At 37.1% G+C, this 20,707-nt stretch overlaps 1 protein-coding gene across 1 annotated transcript; it reads left to right on the forward strand.

The window, feature by feature from the left end:
- Nucleotides 1-3,523: 3,523 nt before the first annotated feature.
- On the forward strand, nucleotides 3,524-19,564 carry LOC121383793 (BRISC complex subunit Abraxas 2-like). Its single transcript, XM_041513889.1, has 8 exons — nucleotides 3,524-3,595; nucleotides 8,180-8,270; nucleotides 8,829-8,932; nucleotides 10,148-10,353; nucleotides 14,984-15,112; nucleotides 16,403-16,487; nucleotides 17,296-17,575; nucleotides 17,935-19,564. The coding sequence occupies exons 1-8, from the start codon at nucleotides 3,524-3,526 to the stop codon at nucleotides 18,789-18,791; spliced, it is 1,824 nt and encodes a 607-aa protein (XP_041369823.1). The 3' UTR covers nucleotides 18,792-19,564.
- Nucleotides 19,565-20,707: the final 1,143 nt, after the last annotated feature.

Below are 20,707 nucleotides of genomic sequence, written 5' to 3' on the forward strand. Positions count from 1 at the left end.
TATTTGAGCATTTCGTTTGTTATTTGATCTAGACCACATGCTTTTTCTTCTTTTTTTTAATTGTGTAAAGTTATCTTAATTTCTTTTATTTTAATATTTGGATCCAGGGTAGTGTTTGGTTGTTGTGATACTTGCCATGTTAAAGGTGCGTATTTGTATGTCATATTGTATATCGATGGTTAAACGTTTCTCTGTTATACTTTCTGGTAGGCCAACACCATCTTTAATCCTGCTTGTAATATCGTTTATAACCTTCCAGTAGGCCTGTAAGTTACTGTTATGCAAAGTTTGTAGTTTATAGTAAAACATAGTAGGCCTATTAATGTATTTGGGTGTTTTTTTCTTTTTTCTTTTTCATTTTCATTTTTTAAAGTAGCTTTTTATATTGGTTATATTTTCCTCTTTATCTTTGAGGTGTTTTGAGAGTGCTTTAACTATTTAGGTGAATTTGTGTTTGATGATTTGGATATCTGCTGGCAGTTTGTTCGATTTTGCTCTTTTTCCTATATTTTTACAAATGCGAATTGCAGGACATGCTTTAGATGCTGCAACAATGCGGATGTTGTCAAAGTTTGTTACTGCTGTGTCTATACTGTTACAGGAATTGTTAACTGGGTTGGTCATAAACTCCTGTATCTGTTTTTGAGCCTCTTCACCCAGTAGGTTATTTATATAGGCAATCTTGTTTTTGTCCGACGGTTGGTATTTTGTGTATAGTGGAAGGAAAGAAAGAAATGTTTTATTTAACGACGCACTCAACACATTTTATTTACGATTATATGACGTCAGACACATGGTTAAGGACCACACAGATAATGAGAGAGGAAACTCGCTGTCGCCACTTCATGGGCTACTCTTTTCGATTAGCAGCAAGGGATCTTTTATATGCACCATCCCACATACAGGGTAGTACATACCACGTCCTTTGATATACCAGTCGTGGTGCACTGGCTTGGAACGAGAAACAGCCCAATGGACCCTCCGACGTGGATGGAGTACAATAGTGTCTATATTGGTAGAGGTTATGTCGCTTTTTAGTATTACAGACAGGGAATAGTGAATTGATACCTTTGTTAAATATGAGACGTGTAGACCACCTATTAGGAATATAGTTCTGTCATCGGCTAGTATATATAATCAACTGCGTTGTTTCCCTGGTTATTGAAACAAGTTAGCTTTCCCAAATAATCACCAGGAATTCGGCCATTTAGTATTCTAGTTTTTCACAATTCAATAAGCTTTTTACACTGACTATTACCTACGTTGTCCTGCGAGTGTTGTTGTATATATTAATGTACTGTCTGGGGTGTAGTCGGTCGGGAGCGGTATGTAGTTTATCGAGTCGTGTTCTATATATAGACTGTTAAAGGAATGTTCGCGCAAGGCCTTTGGACTGGTATGTATATTCATCGATATATATATATAATGCACATTATTGCTTAATACCAACAAGTATATTATTATTATATTTCATTAATAAAACGGTTAAATGTGACGGCTGTTATATAAAACGGGCGCAGCCATTTTGTTATATTCCAGTGAATACGCCCTCTGATTACGTAATACTTAACGCGTAACGTTAGGAATGAGTCTTAGAACTTTTTGTGGGATGACAAAATAGGCATGCATTGCAATGTTCTGTAATAATATCCATCCCAGTAAGCCAGCAATAAGTATATATCATTTTTCAATACAAAATAAACCACCATTGTCAAAGTGGCTACACAACAAGTCGAAATAATTGTACCATGTTTTGTCCATGCATTAACCTGCGTACTGAAATTGGTCTATTCTGTTAGTTGCCTCTGCCTGTGATTCCTGATTGGCATGTGTATATTTGATAGGTAACCAGACGGGCCAATTAATTACCGCTGCCTAGACACAAAAATTTACATACCGGTATTGTGTAATAACCTGTCGCCCCTAAAATGGTAATGGGCATGATTTATTACTGTAAATAGTTCTGTAAAACTATTGATTAAGTAGACTTTCCCATCTAAAATCACAGAACTCACCAATTGCGTTGTCCCAAAGAAAAGAAAAGTATCACTTGGGTATCGTGGGTTGTCGTTTTTGCTCCAACGTAGCATACCAATAGGCCTAATAGTGTATATTTTTCCTTTAGATATTTAACAGAGAACAATTCTATAACCCAATTTCGTTCCGTTAATGCAACTTGAAATATATTTAGTTAAATAGTTTATTATATTATCACGTCATTTATGTTGTTTTACAATTACAAGTCAGGTTGATCAAAGAGAAGCGCCTTGTCTTAAATTACTGCTTTTGTTTACACTGTGCATACAGGAGTTGGTTGGAGCTGACGTCACTTCGCCCCAAGCTAGAGTACCGGACGCATCGAAAACAAAAGAAAATGGCTGCCCCCAGTTAGCAGAAATAATCACGTTTTTTTTTATTAACTCTAAAATTAAGCGTTTTTTATGTTGTAAAGTGTCAGTATGTTTTGGTGGTCCGGGTACGCATCTTTCCAACACATAAGGCTCTTGTTTGAGTTTGAAGGTCTCCAGTCCTAGCATTAATATCTCCCATTATTATAATGCTGTCTCATGAAACAAAGAAACTTGGTTTTTAGTTATATCTATGAGTGTTAAAAATGTGAAATTAATTAAATTAAAATTAAAAACAACTTAAAAACAAATTTTAATTAAAATAGGCTACTCCGAAACATTTAGATCAATGTTAACGTTTTGCGTGTAGGCCTACATGTACGTGTATGTCCAGCTCTCAAATCTACAGATGCTAGATGCTATACACACATACACACCCAGGGACTTAGGCTTTATATTGGACATGCATACAGACACTTATATTCAAAACAAGAACGTAAACTACGTACGTAATTTTAGTTTTGCTGTCTTAGTCGGAAATATCTTACGATGGCAGCAAACTCGAGGAAGTCCCTTTAATATACTTACCTTTGATATTTTAATTTTTGCACACCTCTTTACACTATATTTTAATTACACTTTGAGGTTTTATATATAAAGTGATCACTGATATGCATATATTTACCTTTATTTGAGACCCATACAAGTTTATAGTCTACTTTTGTTTTCCATGCTAAAGTACCGTGAAACATTCATTAATTCATTAATTTTTCACGAACTATAAGTCCTACAGCAATGATACTTGGTGTAATTGTTTTTATAAAAATTTTGTATTATTGTTTTAAAGGAGAAGAAGACATTATACATATAGGTTATAAATCAATATTATCAAAGTCACCTAATCATGTTTAGGAGAGTAAGTAATTAATTAGTGCAAATAATTTCTTCTCCATTATTTTGAAATTTGCGATTTCCCCCTCTTCGACATTAATTTGAGGAGTGCAATTTTGTTTTGTTTTACATTCCTATATTTTTTAAAAAGCTCCTCAAAGCAACAACAAAACTCTAAAGTCTATGATATTCTGTACAGTCAAGCTTACATTGCGTCTGTCACTTCGTTTATTGAAGTTTGTGCACGAAGCAATGGACGAAATTAAACAACAAGAAGAAGAATAATGGCTGCTCATGGAAGCGGAGCTCTGTTCGCTTCCTTGTTTTTCGATCAGATTAACAGTCCGAGTGACCAGGTTTTAATTAATGATATATTTTATAGATGTGGGGGTGATGTGTTTTTGTAGACGGACCTGTTGCTACTAGTGTACCGCTATTCATGATATGCCTACCCGGAATTGATGTGACTCACAATTTTTTTTTTTTGTGTAAAAACTTGAGAAAAGGAAAGTAGGCGTAGGCCTTCAATGTAGACTAGGCTACATGTATAGTTGCGTTCTGTTCACCTGTTTGTGTGTGTGTTTATGTGTGAGTTAGCGAGTTAGTAATGCAGTTGTTTCTAAAATACATCAGTTTGTAAACAAAATAAAGTATTAAATCTGTTTTAATACAGCAATGCATGTTTTATTACATAATTGATATGGCTACCTTTATATTACTGTGTGATTCAAATAATACTAAACTACTTGCTAATGTAACAAGTTAAAGTTTGCCACACGTGTCATAAATTACCATGCCTCATCAGTACTAAATATTAACTATAGCATCTATTTCAGTAGGTGATACATTTAATGGTACACTTACAGGGTGTGCACTTTACAGTCGCCCAATTGCCCGTGGTGAGTCAAAATAGTGTCGGGCACGTCAAAACCTTATAATGTGTCTCCCGCTTGGCGACTGAAAAATTTCCGCATATTGTATTATGTATCAAAATGCAAATTACTAATGTTTGATAGAGATCTGTAAGTTATTTTTTATTTATTGTTTTCAGCTGGTTTCCTGTTAATATCTGCACAACCAAACCCATATAGGACATAATAGCGACCACTTCCCCATTATATCGAACAGTCTAAAACCATTCTGAATACCTCGGCTGGTTTTGATTATGTATTCGGAAAACCTTGGACACGTAAATGTATTCGTAGGTTCAATCGGAACACCTCGGCCATGTCCATCTTTACTTTCCATTTAGTTACAATCGAAACAACTCGTCACATTCCGCTACGGTATGTTTCGCAAACAATTTTTTTTTACAAGCCTGAGGTTTTCCGAAGTTGCATTGTGTTGGAACATTTTCATTTCTTACGGAATATACTGAGTCTACTATATACCAAACACCCAGTCTTCACTGCCAACGATGTCAACAACAACTATCATTGCCTGTGCATGTACGAATGTTAAATAGGAATGCTGGTCAACTCGCCCCAAAGCTAACTCACCTGAGTGTTTGGGCAACTTGCTGTCCATAAATAATTGTGACAAAATTAAAAATCCAACGTTCATACCATTCACTTACACACGGTATGCACTTGGAATTTTTTTCGACTGGCCAATCGGGCCACTCACAGCAACACTTTGACTCGCCCATACAACTTTTGAATGACACGCAACCAAATTTCGTTAAAAAAACAGAACTTACTTAAACTGCACTTTAAAAACATGTTATCATATCATACAAATAATAATAACATTAACAACACAAAAGAAGGAAACAGAACTTGTTTAAGTTTTATTACAAACTGTTGTAATTAAATTATAATTATTATATTGTCACGAAACCCACACAATGAAACATCTGGAATGCTTTACCAAGGCTCAGTCTTGGAATGAATAAAGTGCTTTTATTGCTGTATAACGAGGAATTAAAAAGAAATACTATGCTGACAGCAATCTATACAAACAATAATCACATCCACTTGAGTAATAAACACACAAGTTAAACAATCACTGTTTAATTATTAAACAGATAATAAAAATAATAACAATATTTCTAAACCATAAAAAGTAAATCACTATAATAACGTAGTGTAAAGAATATTGTGTCAATATGATATCGTACGATAATGTGAGCTAGTATCATTCGTTAATGTAAGCCAATATCAAACAGAACTAATTACAAAACCTGATTGTTTAAAGTTTAACCAATAAATACTATTACATTTTGTTGTTGATATCTTTAGCAGTGATGATTGGGTGTTTGGTGTAGTAAACTCGGTATATTCTGTATGAAACGAAAACATTCCAACACAATGTAACTTCGGAAAACCTCAGGCTCGTAAATAAAATCTTTCTGCAAAACATAGCGTAGTGGAATGTGACGAGTTGTTCCGATTGTAACTAAATGGAAAGTAAAAACGAACATGGCCAGGTGTTCCGATTGAACCTGTGAATACATTGACATGGCTGAGGTGTTCCGATTGAACCTATGAATACATTTACATGGCTGAGGTGTTCCGATTGAACCTATGAATACATTTACATGGCTGAGGTGTTACATAATCAAAATCAGTTGAAGCATTCAGAATGGTTTTATACTGTTCGATAGACTGGGGAAGTTGTCGCTATTATGTCCTACATGGGTTTGATTTCTCAAGAGGTAAAACTGTAAAGGGGGTAAAATTGTGTATCTTAAAAAGTTTATGGTCACACAGGGCTTCTAGATTATGGTAGCCCACTCCCATGGCTAGTGATATTCAATGTTGGGCTAGTAAAACTACATGCTGATGTGTAGTGAAAAAACCATTGTCAAATGCTACATTAAAGTCTTATTTTGTAAAAAAAATTAATATCCTGCACCCCCACTCACCCCAATCTAATGGTTTTTAAGCTTTATTCCTGTCTTTAGGTGACATATCTGATTATTTCTATTAGTAAAATTGTATTTACTTAAAATAGGGCTGGTGAATTTTTTATTATGGCTAGTCAATTTTTTAAATCACTGATCACATGGCTAGCAGATTTTTATAAAAATTCTACAAGCCCTGGGTTATGGATGGGATTGTCCTGAATTTACAGCCATCACAGGTACATGTGTATTAAATTAAAAAAATTGTTTAGAATACCAGTGCCTGTACATGTAAGTATATATCCAATGTGTTTGTTGTGGTGTGCTAGTGCTAATTAATTCATGTTTGTAGTGCTCAGTTATTATTTTTTAGCCGATGTGTATTTTTTGTGCTGGGATGTCGTTAAACATTAATCATTTATTCAGTCAGTCAATCATTTTTTATCTTACTTTGTAATATATATTTTTACCTACATTCAAAATTATTAGAAAGTAAAATCCATTTTGTGCTACTACAAACATTAGGCCTAAAAACAAAAATGTATGAATCCGGTTTCCCAACCTACCCTAATTTTATGTAGCGACCCCAAAAAAATTTGAAGCAAAAAAACCCAACTAGTTTTGTAACACCATTTGCCGATTATGGTTTCTGAGTTTGGTTTGATTTTATTTTTGTTTAAAAAGACTTAACTAAAAACAGTGTAAAGAACTGTGCAAAAATACAAATATCACAGATAGATACTGACTTTTACTCAAATTTCAATTTGTGCTGTATTGGCCATTCTCAAAGAGAATGTTACACCCCTGCACCACGGTGAGGTTACAGCACGCACAGGGGTGGATCAATCAAATACATGTACTTATTTACCGCCTATATACATTTTTTGCTGTGAATATAGCCAGCCCTCGTTAGTGGAGGCTATAGACACGGCCTTCGTATATATAGTCACATTGTATATAAACACCGTCTAGTTCAGAGTATTCTTTAAAAATGTAACAATTCCTATCCCAAGTCACCTGTTGTGGCATATTTTGTATAATAATGAATTTGACACGGTGGAAAATGACGGTGTTTGTGATCCATTTTCGTGTACGACTAACGATAAATTTACCTATAGATGCAAAGGCCTAACTAGTCAGGATTGTCGACATTTAACATGCTTCTGTTACTAAAATAAATTGATGTATAAGCTTAATATCATTCAGTATATGTTTTTATTAATTTTTAATAACTTATTTTCATTGGGTTTTTTTTTCTATTTACCCTACGTTGCAGAGGACGTTCAAGCATTCTCGTTACACGAGCTTGGTAAATCGTTTTGACACTGCGGTTATTTGGGGAATGCTACTCAAAATAATACGTCACACCTCTGCTCTCCAAATAGCCGTTATTTTTCTCAGAATTATGGACCGTACCCATAATTCAATTATTTTTATAAAATATCAATAATAAGTGTGATATGGTGGTTATGTAGATGGTTCAGTAAAGTACTTTTAGGTACAAATCAAATGTATATATTGTCATATAATACTTTGTTGGGTCAATAATTAGGTCAACTATCCGTGACAGAGCGCGTTTAAATGGCACCAATCTCAGGACTGTCCCTTTAGTTACGCAGTATATTAATTCAGTAGTCTAAAGGTTAACAAAGTCCATAAACATTAATTTGATCTTGTCTGATATTCGAGTAATACACATGTACATGACGCAAGCAGACCTCAATGTCCTTGATTGGTTAATGATTATTTATTGTTCAGAAATGGTAAACGATAATTCTGTTAGTTATGTCATTATATTATTTTCACCTTAAAGATATCAGTTCCAATGTACTCGATGTTTACCAAATCTGGTGACTTCTTGGATCGAGCTTTGGAGTTATTTAAAAAATAAATTATGTACTGAATATTCATTCATGACATTAAATACATCGATTTCAAATATAGCCCTCTTACTTAAATAAAATGAATTAATTAATATGTGTATGTTTGTGTGACTTAATTTGTACAGTACATTTGTGTACATGTATGCACACGTTTCTAGTGAACTACCCTATTCTCCTGAGCTCCATGTTTGATAATGAATCTTGTGTTGCAGGAAGGATTTCTCTTGGGCAAAATCATTGATCAAGTTCATGACCGAATCAGCGACTCTCAGATTAGCAACTACAAAGTTGAAACTAGAGTTTGTAAGTATCTGTGAACAGTTCCTTTTTAGTCCTCTACTGGTCCAACCAGAGGGGACTATAGGTTTCATCTCCATCCTTCTGTCTGTCTCTTTGTCCGTATGTCCATCAGTCCCATATACAGTTTTGCAGATGTTGTTTCTAAAGATATTCATTAATTTAAAGTTTGTGTATAACTTTATCGAGTACTATTACAGATCAAGTTGGACTTTCATGGCAAATTTAATGGTAATATACCCATTTTTAGTAGAGTTATTGTCCTTGAACTTAGGAGAAACAAAACTACCTGATAGGAGACATATATGGCTTTAGCAGTACTCTCAGAATGCTTATTGTAATGAAGAATCTACATTAGTACATATGTGTATGCATGAATAGTTATTTTGTTCAGTGTTTGTGGAAGTAAAATATTGTGATATGTATCTTAATACAGATTATCCATTTAAACAAATATATTTTTGCAAAATGTCCACACAACAATGACAGTGTATTTTTAAAATGAAATTATGACAGATAGCTGTGATGACATGTTACACTAACAGTTGTCTTGTTTACTTGTAGGCATATATTCCTACCTTCCATGGCCGAGAGTGCAGAAACTGTACAATCATGCTGGACAGTTCTCCATTGACCTGTTGAAACAATTTCTGGATGGAAAAGAAACGGTACATATGTGAAAATGTTTTGTGTTGTTTACAGTATGAAATGTCCGATTCTTTAGAATGTCGAGCTAGAACTTCACCCAATCTTTCAGCCCAGGTAACATTTAACTGTACCGTAATATCTTCTCATGATTTTTGTTTTATATATTTCTTTCAATATTGTTATACAAAATTAAATCTTGACCAATTGTGATGTTCCAGTGTTCGATTATGAAAATATTAAAATCCGTAATACATTTTGCAGAAAAAGTTCTTAGTTTAGATGATGAAGTATACATGTGTGTAAAATCTACTGGCAATGGATTTTGTTTTGAAATTGAATTAAAAGATTTGCATCCAGAATCGACTCTCACCAAGAGCAAGTTTTAATGACTCAGTGGGTAGGTGTAAGGTGTAAGGCCACAAAACCGACTTCTCACTCACCAAGAGCAAGTTTTAATGACTCGGTGGGTAGGTGTAAGGCCACAAAACCGACTTCTCTCTCACCAAGAGCAAGTTTTAATGACTCGGTGGGTAGGTGTAAGGCCACAAAACCGACTTCTCTCTCACCAAGAGCAAGTTTTAATGACTCGGTGGGTAGGTGTAAGGCCACAAAACTGACTTCTCTCTCACCAAGAGCAAGTTTTAATGACTCGGTGGGTAGGTGTAAGGCCACAAAACCGACTTCTCTCTCACCAAGAGCAAGTTTTAATGACTCGGTGGGTAGGTGTAAGGTGTAAGGCCACAAAACCGACTTCACCAAGAGCAAGTTTTAATGACTCGGTGGGTAGGTGTAAGGCCACAAAACCGACTTTTCACTCACCAAGAGCAAGTTTTAATGACTCGGTGGGTAGGTGTAAGGCCACAAAACCGACTTCTCTCTCACTAACAACTAACCACTGACTGATGGTGGTGTGTTTGAACCTTAATTGGATATAAGCACAAAAATAAATTAACATGAAATGATGCATGTTATATTATGTTGATTTGTAAGATGTTATTGGCTGAAAATTGTGTTACGTACATAATAATATTATCATGATTGTCAGAGTGATTTTGGTTGAAAATTATTATTTACAATACATATATTGTTGTTTTACTTTGAGGTTTTTTATATATATTTTTTTATTAACAGATTCCCTGTTACACTTAACCTATCCCTGACCATGGGAAACAGAGGTGATTGGTGAACAAGACCCAGGAGTTACCTGAGAATACATGTTTTGTTTTGGTTTGCAGGATGTTATAGGATGGTACAAGTTTCGCCGGAACTCGACGTTGCGCCCATCACTGAAGGAGAGCACACTGCACTGTAACTTGATCTACTCTCTGTCACTGGAGTATGACCAGCCGGAAAACTTCCTGTTCTTCCTGTGTAGCACCTTCACCTCACAGAACCTGGCTACACATTCATACGACCACTGTTTTTTGAAGCACCACCATGGGTAAGATGTGTGTGTGTGTGTGTGCAGCCCAGTACATGAGAGGTTAGTTTGTTATGTTTAACAACACCACTAGAGCACATTGATTCTTCCTGTGTAGCACCTTCACCTCACAGAACCTGGCTACACATTCATACGACGACACCACTGGGTTTTTGTGAAGCACCACCATGAGAGGTAAGTTTGTTATGTGTGTGTAGAGCACATGATTCTTCCTGTGTAGCACCTTCAGCCCAGTCACGACCACTGTTTTTTGAGAGGTTAGTTTGTTATGTTTGTGCAACACCACTAGAGCACATTGATTCTTCCTGTGTAGCACCTTCACCTCACAGAACCTGGCTACACATTCATACGACCACTGTTTTTTGAAGCACCACCATGGGTAAGATGTGTGTGTGTGTGTGTGCAGCCCAGTACATGAGAGGTTAGTTTGTTATGTTTAACAACACCACTAGAGCACATTGATTCTTCCTGTGTAGCACCTTCACCTCACAGAACCTGGCTACACATTCATACGACCACTGTTTTTTGAAGCACCACCATGGGTAAGATGTGTGTGTGTGTGTGTGCAGCCCAGTACATGAGAGGTTAGTTTGTTATGTTTAACAACACCACTAGAGCACATTGATTCTTCCTGTGTAGCACCTTCACCTCACAGAACCTGGCTACACATTCATACGACCACTGTTTTTTGAAGCACCACCATGGGTAAGATGTGTGTGTGTGTGTGTGCAGCCCAGTACATGAGAGGTTAGTTTGTTATGTTTAACAACACCACTAGAGCACATTGATTCTTCCTGTGTAGCACCTTCACCTCACAGAACCTGGCTACACATTCATACGACCACTGTTTTTTGAAGCACCACCATGGGTAAGATGTGTGTGTGTGTGTGTGCAGCCCAGTACATGAGAGGTTAGTTTGTTATGTTTAACAACACCACTAGAGCACATTGATTCTTCCTGTGTAGCACCTTCACCTCACAGAACCTGGCTACACATTCATACGACCACTGTTTTTTGAAGCACCACCATGGGTAAGATGTGTGTGTGTGTGTGTGCAGCCCAGTACATGAGAGGTTAGTTTGTTATGTTTAACAACACCACTAGAGCACATTGATTCTTCCTGTGTAGCACCTTCACCTCACAGAACCTGGCTACACATTCATACGACCACTGTTTTTTGAAGCACCACCATGGGTAAGATGTGTGTGTGTGTGTGTGCAGCCCAGTACATGAGAGGTTAGTTTGTTATGTTTAACAACACCACTAGAGCACATTGATTCTTCCTGTGTAGCACCTTCACCTCACAGAACCTGGCTACACATTCATACGACCACTGTTTTTTGAAGCACCACCATGGGTAAGATGTGTGTGTGTGTGTGTGCAGCCCAGTACATGAGAGGTTAGTTTGTTATGTTTAACAACACCACTAGAGCACATTGATTCTTCCTGTGTAGCACCTTCACCTCACAGAACCTGGCTACACATTCATACGACCACTGTTTTTTGAAGCACCACCATGGGTAAGATGTGTGTGTGTGTGTGTGTGCAGCCCAGTACATGAGAGGTTAGTTTGTTATGTTTAACAACACCACTAGAGCACATTGATTCTTCCTGTGTAGCACCTTCACCTCACAGAACCTGGCTACACATTCATACAACCACTGTTTTTTGAAGCACCACCATGGGTAAGATGTGTGTGTGTGTGTGTGTGCAGCCCAGTACATGAGAGGTTAGTTTGTTATGTTTAACAACACCACTAGAGCACATTGATTCTTCCTGTGTAGCACCTTCACGTCACAGAGCCTGGCCACACATTCATACGACCACTGCTTGAAGCACCACCATGGGTAAGATCTGTGTGTGTGTGTGTGTGTAGCCCAGTCCATGAGAGGTTAGTCAGAGTATGACAAATATTTTGAAAAGTCACTAGCCACAGGGCTAGTGGGTTTGTGAAAACCACTAGCCCACCAAGATAAAGCACTAGCCCAAATTCCTGATCAATTATAACTGGATTTTTATATAATTTTTGTAACATTACACATTTACGAGTATAACAGTAAAATAAAACAAACACTTAAATCATGTTGTAACTTTCATTTTTTTGTCGTTGTACGTTTGGTCTTTTGTCAAGTGTGATCCATCGTCATTGTCCCGTTTTCGCTTTTGCCCTCCCCTGGGGAAAAATAATTGAGCAAACTCTTGGTTGGTATCTAAAGACACTATCAAAATAATTAAATTTAAATGAGGGTACGACAGTGTGACACACAGTAATAGATGGTTCAGTGTATTTGGTAGTTGGTTATATATTTAGTGCCTTTTATTTATGTCGCCAGGAACAGAACAGAACTTTATTACACTCAGGCCGTTATGCAATGGCGTAAGAGGTGATGCCAGTTGCTCAAATACAAGGCATTATCCAGTGTCAGACCGATATCAAAAGAATATAACGGCGACATCTAATCCATTGTTAATTGATGAACAAAAAAGGTATTATCTTGTATTGGCAGCTGTGACGTATTATCCAAACTGCTACACGTAATAGGCCAAGCCGAGTCATTGCATATGCGGTTACCATTAAAGTAAATTGTTTTCCTGATTGGCGATAACCACATGTCAGCGAAGTGTTAAATTAGAAAACAATAGGTAAATAAAACAAACACTGAATTCAAAGCATAGCTGGGGTTTACTTGATTGAGATTAACCTGTCGTCGCGATTGGTGATTTCCAAGTTCTTGGCCTAAAACATATGTGCGAGATTAACTACCACGTGACGTGTCTAACCAATCAAAACACGCATGTCATTAGACTTATTTTATGTGCCAAAAACTTGAAAGGGAAAGGTAAACAATGCATGCTGTAACTGTGACGATGTAGAGATAGCATGTTACTGCAGTTTGCAGACCTAGCTCACGTGGATTATTATTATATACTGATTGCGTTGTTGATATTATTCGATGACAAACGTCACAATCAAATTTATTAAACGAAATTTCAGCCAAGAGAAAAAGAAAGAAACACCCCCCCCCCCCCCCCACTATCGAGCGATAACGAGAGGAGGGGGAAAACCACTAGCCCACAGGGCTAGTGGTTTTGCGTTTCTCACTAGCCCGAACTTAAAAACCACTAGCCACGGGCGTCGGGCTAGTGGATTTGTTGAACTCTGGGTTAGTTTGTTATGTTTAACAACACCACTAGAGCACATTGATTCTTCCTGTGTAGCACCTTCACCTCATAACCTAGCCACACATTCATACAACCACTGCTTCTTGAAGCACCACCATGGGTAAGATCTGTGTGTGTGTGTGTAGCCCAGTCCATGAGAGGTTAGTTTATTGTGTTTAACAACACCACTAGAGCACATTGATTTTTCTTGTGTAGCACCTTCATGTCACAGAACCTGGCCACACATTCATACGACCACTGCTTCTTGAAGCACCACCATGGGTAAGATCTGTGTGTGTGTGTGTGTAGCCCAGTCCACGAGAGGTTAGTTTATGTTTAACAACACCACTAGAGCACATTGATTCTTCCTGTGTAGCACCTTCACGTCACAGAACCTGGCCACACATCATACGATCACTGCTTCTTGAAGCATCATCATGGGTATGATTTGTGTGTGTGCATCTCATTGCATGAGAGGTTTAAGTTTGTTTTTGTTTGACAACACCACTAGAGCACACTGATTTATTAATCATCGGCTATTGGATGTTACGCATTTGGTAATTTTTACATAGTCTTAGAGAAGAAACCCGTTATATTTTTCAATTAGTAGCAAAGGATCTTTTATATGCACTATCCCGCAGACAGGATAGCACATACCACAGCATTTGATAAACCAGTCGTGTCCATGAGGTGTGCAGTTGCTTGTAGTCACTTCATACTCGCCCAGATCCCATGCTTATAAACCTTTAGACTTTAGACTCCTCCAGTCTCTAATAAAGTAGGAGAGTTTAACATCATGTTAACACCATACAAATTATATGGGTGTGACATCATTAAAGATTTGAGTCTAGAATCTAAAAGTTTTACAAGCACAGGCCCAGAGTTGCTTACAGTTACCTCATACTCACCTAGGCACCGTGCTTCAGTGGCGTAGCATGGGCGGGGCCACCGGGGCAGTTGCCCTGGTGGAAGGGACTCAGGGGAGTGCTAATGGTCCACTGGTTAGGACAATGGTCCACCTTGCCCCAGGTACTGGCAACCAATGCTACGCCACTGCCGTGCTTATAAAACTTTTTGAGATTAGACTCGGACACTAATAGAATCTTGGACCGTAACATCATGGCAGTGTCATACAAAGTGTATGTGTGTGATGTCATTAGAGATTGAGTGTAAATTCTAAAAGTTTTATAAGTACAGGCTCAGAGTTGCTTGCATTTAGGTATTCAATTTATGCTTTTAAGGTGTAAAATTTCTTGCATCAAAATATTATTTTTTTAAACTCTTTAATTAAAAAATAAGTCTGTATCTTTATTTATTTTTGTCACGTTTACCACAATACCACCATTAATTTTTCTATGCCATATTGAAAGTAGCGATATAAAAATATAAACTTTTGAAAATCTGGTCAAATCTGCCAATAGATTTAATTTGTAGTTACAGGATAAATAGCTTGTATTTTATTTTTCAGAAAATTTCACAGGATTCCTGTACAGATTGTGAATCTAGGGGACACAACTCATGCATCTTACAGACAGCAGCCAAATCTTGGTATCAATCCAGAAAGTGGAACATTACATTCTGTACTACATAGATTCAGGTTGGCATCACCACATTGATTTCTGCTTACCATTTTGAGAATGTGTTATTTTTGGTCTAAACTTCTTTCAAACTTTTTTCTGATGTAAAAGCTAGCTGTATAACTTGTTAGCTAAATGACCAGTATCACCTAGATTGAACCGGCTATCTAGGGCTGATATCATCTGGAAAGGGTTAATCTGTGTGAAATGATTTCTTTGCCCTGTACTCCCATGACTGCCAGAATCATTAGTTTTTACTTTCAGTTATAATGTTCTTTGAAAGACCATGTTATTTGTGACTTCCATAAATTATCTGCTTTGATAAAAGTTCTTAACCTTTAGACTGGATTAACTTTTGACAAAACCCACGTTGAGTGGGTACAAGTTTATAGTTTTTACTCACATAGATTCACTTTGTTTTATAAATACATAAAATAAAGTTCATATTTGAATCAGTAAGTATTATTTTCATGGGTTATTCCAATTTTTATGATATTTTAGATCAGTTAATGTTGATTAAAATTAGGCAAAGAATCTAAAAAGTCCTGTTTACTTACTGGCATTTGTGGCAAATATTCCCAATAAAAGTGGTTTTCTGACCAGAATTTGAAAAACAAAACAAAATATTATTCATATCCCAATATTTGGTGATTTCCATTGTGAGTAAAACGATCAAATTTATTATTAAATTATCTGTCAAAAACAACTATCGATCCTTGAAAATGACTGCGATGTGCCACAATTGTTGTCAAGCGAAAATCACTTTTTGAACTAAAAATTCCAAGGTATTTTCCATTGAAAAATGAAAAACAAAAGTTACCATACTGTCAAGTAAACTGTTTCCTGTATTCATTTTTTCCCAAGTGAGTACCGTTTGCAAAACGGCAGGAAATATGAATTGGGGATTGCACTGAGAGATATCTCGCCTGCAGTAGGTTACAGTAAAAATTATTTAGTACCCTACCAATTCAACCGGAGGGGACTATAGGTTTCTTCTCTGGTCGTCTGTCTGTCTGTCCCATATATTGTTTTTCAGTGTATTTGTTCCACAATGCCTCCATATATTGAGCTGAATGTTTGTGTATAGGTTTATCATGTACTGTTACAGATAAAGTATTACTTACATGGCGGTTAACCTATTTTTCACAGCGTTATCTTAAACTTAGAAGATACAAAAATTAGTTGGGCCCGTTACGGGACACATAATTGCTTTAGCAGTACTCTCAGAATGCTTGTTTGTAATTTTATTTGAATGTAATAAATAAATTTTTCTTCGTTTCTTTATTTCATTTTTTGTTTTTCCACTGAAGAGACGACTTTGTCATGCCTGATGGGAAAATGCTAGAAGTGAAGAGAATTAGATCAATATCAGCAAGTGTGAACGAAAAGCTTCAGGTTCGTTTAGAAGAAATGAATATAATTATTATGCTTTCAGTTATCATTTCAATTATTAAGTAATGGCTCCAAGGTGGATAGCTTAAATTTCATGTGACAGGAGTTGAATTTTATTTGTGGGGGAAGCATGGCAAGTGTTGCCTTTGGTTTAATAACAAACATTACAACACCAATGCAAGTTTGAGAACACCAAGGTTTACCAAACCGTCAGTTATTTCACAAATTTTAATCATATTTGCAATTAAGGATGCCTATACAAATCAGGTAGGGCATCATGCCATCCGTATTGCTGTCAACAACATCTAATTTATCTGTCAACAACACCTACATTTATGTCAAAGACATTTTTTTGGGGTGTAATACAAAAGGGTAAATGCCACATTATTCTCTGTTTTGACAAGTACATGCATAGTCTCTGTGTTTTTTTTTTTTTTTTAAATGCCTATTTTGTCCCATTATTAAGAAAAAATGTGGAATGTTGCTCAATAATATAATGCTTGTCCGAGGTGTGATGGTTTATAGGATCATTTGCCCTTGATGGACTCATTCCATCCAGTGCCCCAAAGCTGGTACATAAAGGCCATGGTATGTACTGTCTTGTCTATTAGAAATTGCTGCCAGTCTCTGTAGTAGTAGGCAATGAATTTCTTCTCTCTCTCGATTAACTGTCAAAGTAACCATATAGCCTTAGTTTGGAATATGCTGAGGTGTTATTAAACTTATAATTCTTTTCTTTCTTTTGGAGAAAAAAAAAGAAAACAAATTTTCTATATAATTTGTTTTACAGTTTTCTTTTTAAACTTCACAGAGTTTAGCGGTGACTGTCCTACAGAGTGAGTTAAAACTGGGATCGCTTGAAGCAGAAGTTGACATGCTTACTAAGAGATTGGTAGATAAAGAGAAGGAGCATAATCCGGCCAAGCCACTCCCACCAACTTCACCCCCGCCACCATATATGGAAATTTTCAATCAGACTCCGAGTGCCAACAGAATCAAGATTCACTCGATGAGGTCGGACATGAAGTACCGGAGAAGTATTGGAGATAGCGATGGTGGTGTACGACAAGTTCGACAGATGAGTCTGGATGGTATGACAGTATCTCTCTCTCTCTGTCTGTCTCTCCCCTCTCTCGCTCTCCCTCTGTCTGTCTGTCTGTCTGTCTGTCTGTCTGTCTCTCTCTCTCTCTCTCTCTCTCTCTCTCTCTCTCTTCTGTCTTTCTCCCCCTCTCCCTCCACCTCTCTCCCTCCCCTCTCCCTCCTCTCTCTCTCTCTCTCTCTCTCTCTCTCTCTCTCTCTCTCTCTCTCTCTCTCTCTCTCTCTCTTTCTCTCTCTCTCTCTCTCTCTCTCGCTCTCTGTCTCTCTCTCAGTCCTACCCTGCTTATTTCAGTGCCTGCACATCTTTCCTTGGAGCTACGTTTTCTATAATTTAATCATTTTTATTTTACAGAAGACGAGTACAATCCTCCACATGAAAAGTTTCATCCTAGTGATACTTCAAAGCTAAATGTCAAAGAGTTTGACATCATCGAAGGACCGGAAAACCTCTGTCAAGGCATGCAAGAGACGAGTATTGCTGACCAGTCGATATCCTACCCACCTGATATTACCACAGCAGAGAAGACTCCTGCTGTGAGTGAGAGCGACACAACAGCCAGAATGTCCACTCGCAGAAGAACAACAGCAGCAGCTAAAACGGGTCCTTTGAGAATAAATGATGTAGGAGCGGGCTCCAGTGGCACTGCTGATCACTTCTCTTTCGTTAACAATGTGCTGGAGAAAGAAAAACATGCTGGGAAGCATGACGATTCTATGGCTATTCCTGTTGGTGATAAGATAAAACTGCCTCCAAGTTCTGATGGAATGGGTAACAAAAGTAGAACTCATTCGGCAGTGAAGTCTACAGGAAAACACAAGCTGTACACACCATCGCATATGGGAGAAGCCGAGAGCGGACCGGAGTATAACATTAATAGTGCAGCAAGTGTGTCGAAAGCTAAGTCACACAGTCGAGATGCTGAAATGTCAAAGTTGGACATGTCGGGAAACATACGGCCGAGGACGAGGCAAGGTCATGGTCAGCGCGAGAGGGTGCGGCCGAGGGAGAACTATAACGGTGACTGTGTAAACGACAGTGCGGGACTTAATCAAAGGTGTCAGCCTGCTCGCTCCTGCAGTCCACGGAACAGGCAGATTGCAGCTTCTAAAACAAACACTACATTGTCTGATGGTTTCATGGAGCAGGAGCGTTCAAAAGAAGCCAAACAACGGGATAGCCTTGACATTTCGTCCTCGCCTGTGTTTTAGCTCTTAATTTTGGTCTTTTAGCTATAAGTAACTTTATATAAGCTGCATGTGTTTCTTTGATGAATGAAAACAATTTGTGATTTCTGCTAATATCGCCCATTAGTTTCTCAAGTGAAAAAGTAATTGACCCTTCCACACCCATCATTTGTTTCAACAGACCTATTTCTCATTCCATCTGAGCATGAGCACAAAGTTCCTTGCTGAATTAGACTACATCCAGGGTATTTAGTGCTGGGGGGGGGGGGGGGGGGGGGGGGTGACCGACAGTTGACATGAGTAGCTTTTGTAGATATGAAACTGGTGACTAAAATGCAAATATTTTTTATCAGATGATATACATGTAATGTCCGTAAAATTAAAGCAGAATGGTTCAAATAAAAAAACATTGCAAGAACTTAAACAAAATCTCTCTGATTTGTACCTGAGGGCTGTGAAACTGATGAATTACAAAAGCATATTTTATATCAAATAGTGTAATGAATGGGAAAAACGGTCTACTAAAGTTGACGTCGGAATGGTTTAGGACTAAAAGCAGTGAAACAGCTTGCACAAAGTCTCTGGGGCTTCCTGTCGAGGTGCTGTAATAACAAAATTAAAAGATCCATACAATAAAATGCAAGGAAGTGGCATGTATTTGCTACTTTGAATATTTAGAATTATAGTTAAATATTCACAATGATTTCCAGTAATGTTTAATTTTCCACCTGAATCAGTATTTAAAATTTAATAAAATATGCCCCTCCTCTTAAAAACTCACATAGACCTTTATCACACTTACAGCTCTATTTTTCCTGTTTTGTTTTATTCAAAACAAAACGTCTATCCAAAAATTATAATTTAATGTAATTTATTTAAAATTTCTTTCTTTTCTTTTCTTTTCTTTCTTTCTTTCTTTCTTTCTTTCTTTCTTTCTTTACTCCTCACTATCATTTATATGAGTCAGTCATATACAACTTCATTTGAAATATCTAGCATTAACAAAGTTTTTTTGTTCAAATTTATTTATTTACACTTTTTCCTTATTTTTTATTAATTTCGGCTTATTCTTTGGTCTTTTCACGTTTGTTGTTTTTCTGTCATCCAAGGCATAGTAGATAATAGGTTTGCTTCCAACATTCAGACTAAGACTGCGCATAATAAACCCTCATAAGTTTATGTTAAAGGGACAATCCCAAGTTTTTAGCCATATTATCTAGTTGTTGGCTAGTCTAATCTCTTAAAAGTAGAACTTAATTCTTATGCTACAAACTCTTGCTTTAAATATAAATATCTGTACATGCCATACATTTCTGGCCATTCTCAAACTGGTAGCAACCGAGAGGCCAAAATTTAACCTTTTTTTTAACTAGTCTTATATAATACAGTTAAAACTTTGGCTTGTGCCCACCCACCCCACTAGACTATGCCCCCCCCCCCCCCCCCCCCAACTCCAGATATTATTCCTAAGGGCCTTATTCTAAATTTCATATGTATCATTTCATTTTTCTTCCAAACATCAATTTTTTTTTTAAATAACCGGGTGAAAAGAAATCCCAATAAGAATCCAGAATGTATTTATTGGTATAATGCTTTTATATATAAAATCTTCCAGTGCCTCTCGATGTGTTCTGTTGCATAATCTTATGTAAGTTCCTTGATCGTGTCTACGAGTTGCTAGGAACATGCACATGTGCAACTGGAATGTCAAATAAGTCTATTAGGTACTTCCCTCTAGATTTCATTAACAAAAAATCCACTGCATTTACAAGAACCACCTAAGTTGATGGCAGAGCTTGAACTTTACAATGTGTCGCCTACAGCAATATTTTAGAAACATTGCCATCCTTGAAACAGCCCACTGGCGGCAATTTTGAGCCTGCCTGTGTAGTTTCTTTTTTTTTTTTAAACTGACTTTTGCAGCAAATCATCATGACTGA

Source organism: Gigantopelta aegis, chromosome 10 (assembly GCF_016097555.1).
Source record: "Gigantopelta aegis isolate Gae_Host chromosome 10, Gae_host_genome, whole genome shotgun sequence".
NCBI classification, from domain to species: Eukaryota; Metazoa; Mollusca; class Gastropoda; order Neomphalida; family Peltospiridae; genus Gigantopelta; species Gigantopelta aegis.

Bases quoted from the DNA above. Each gene is read 5' to 3' on its own strand.
- LOC121383793 (XM_041513889.1), top strand. From the start codon at position 3,524: ATGGCTGCTCATGGAAGCGGAGCTCTGTTCGCTTCCTTGTTTTTCGAT. The intron at 8,271-8,828 runs GTAAGTATCTGT...GTTTACTTGTAG, and splicing joins CAAAGTTGAAACTAGAGTTT to GCATATATTCCTACCTTCCA. The intron at 15,113-16,402 runs GTTGGCATCACC...TTTCCACTGAAG, and splicing joins TCTGTACTACATAGATTCAG to AGACGACTTTGTCATGCCTG.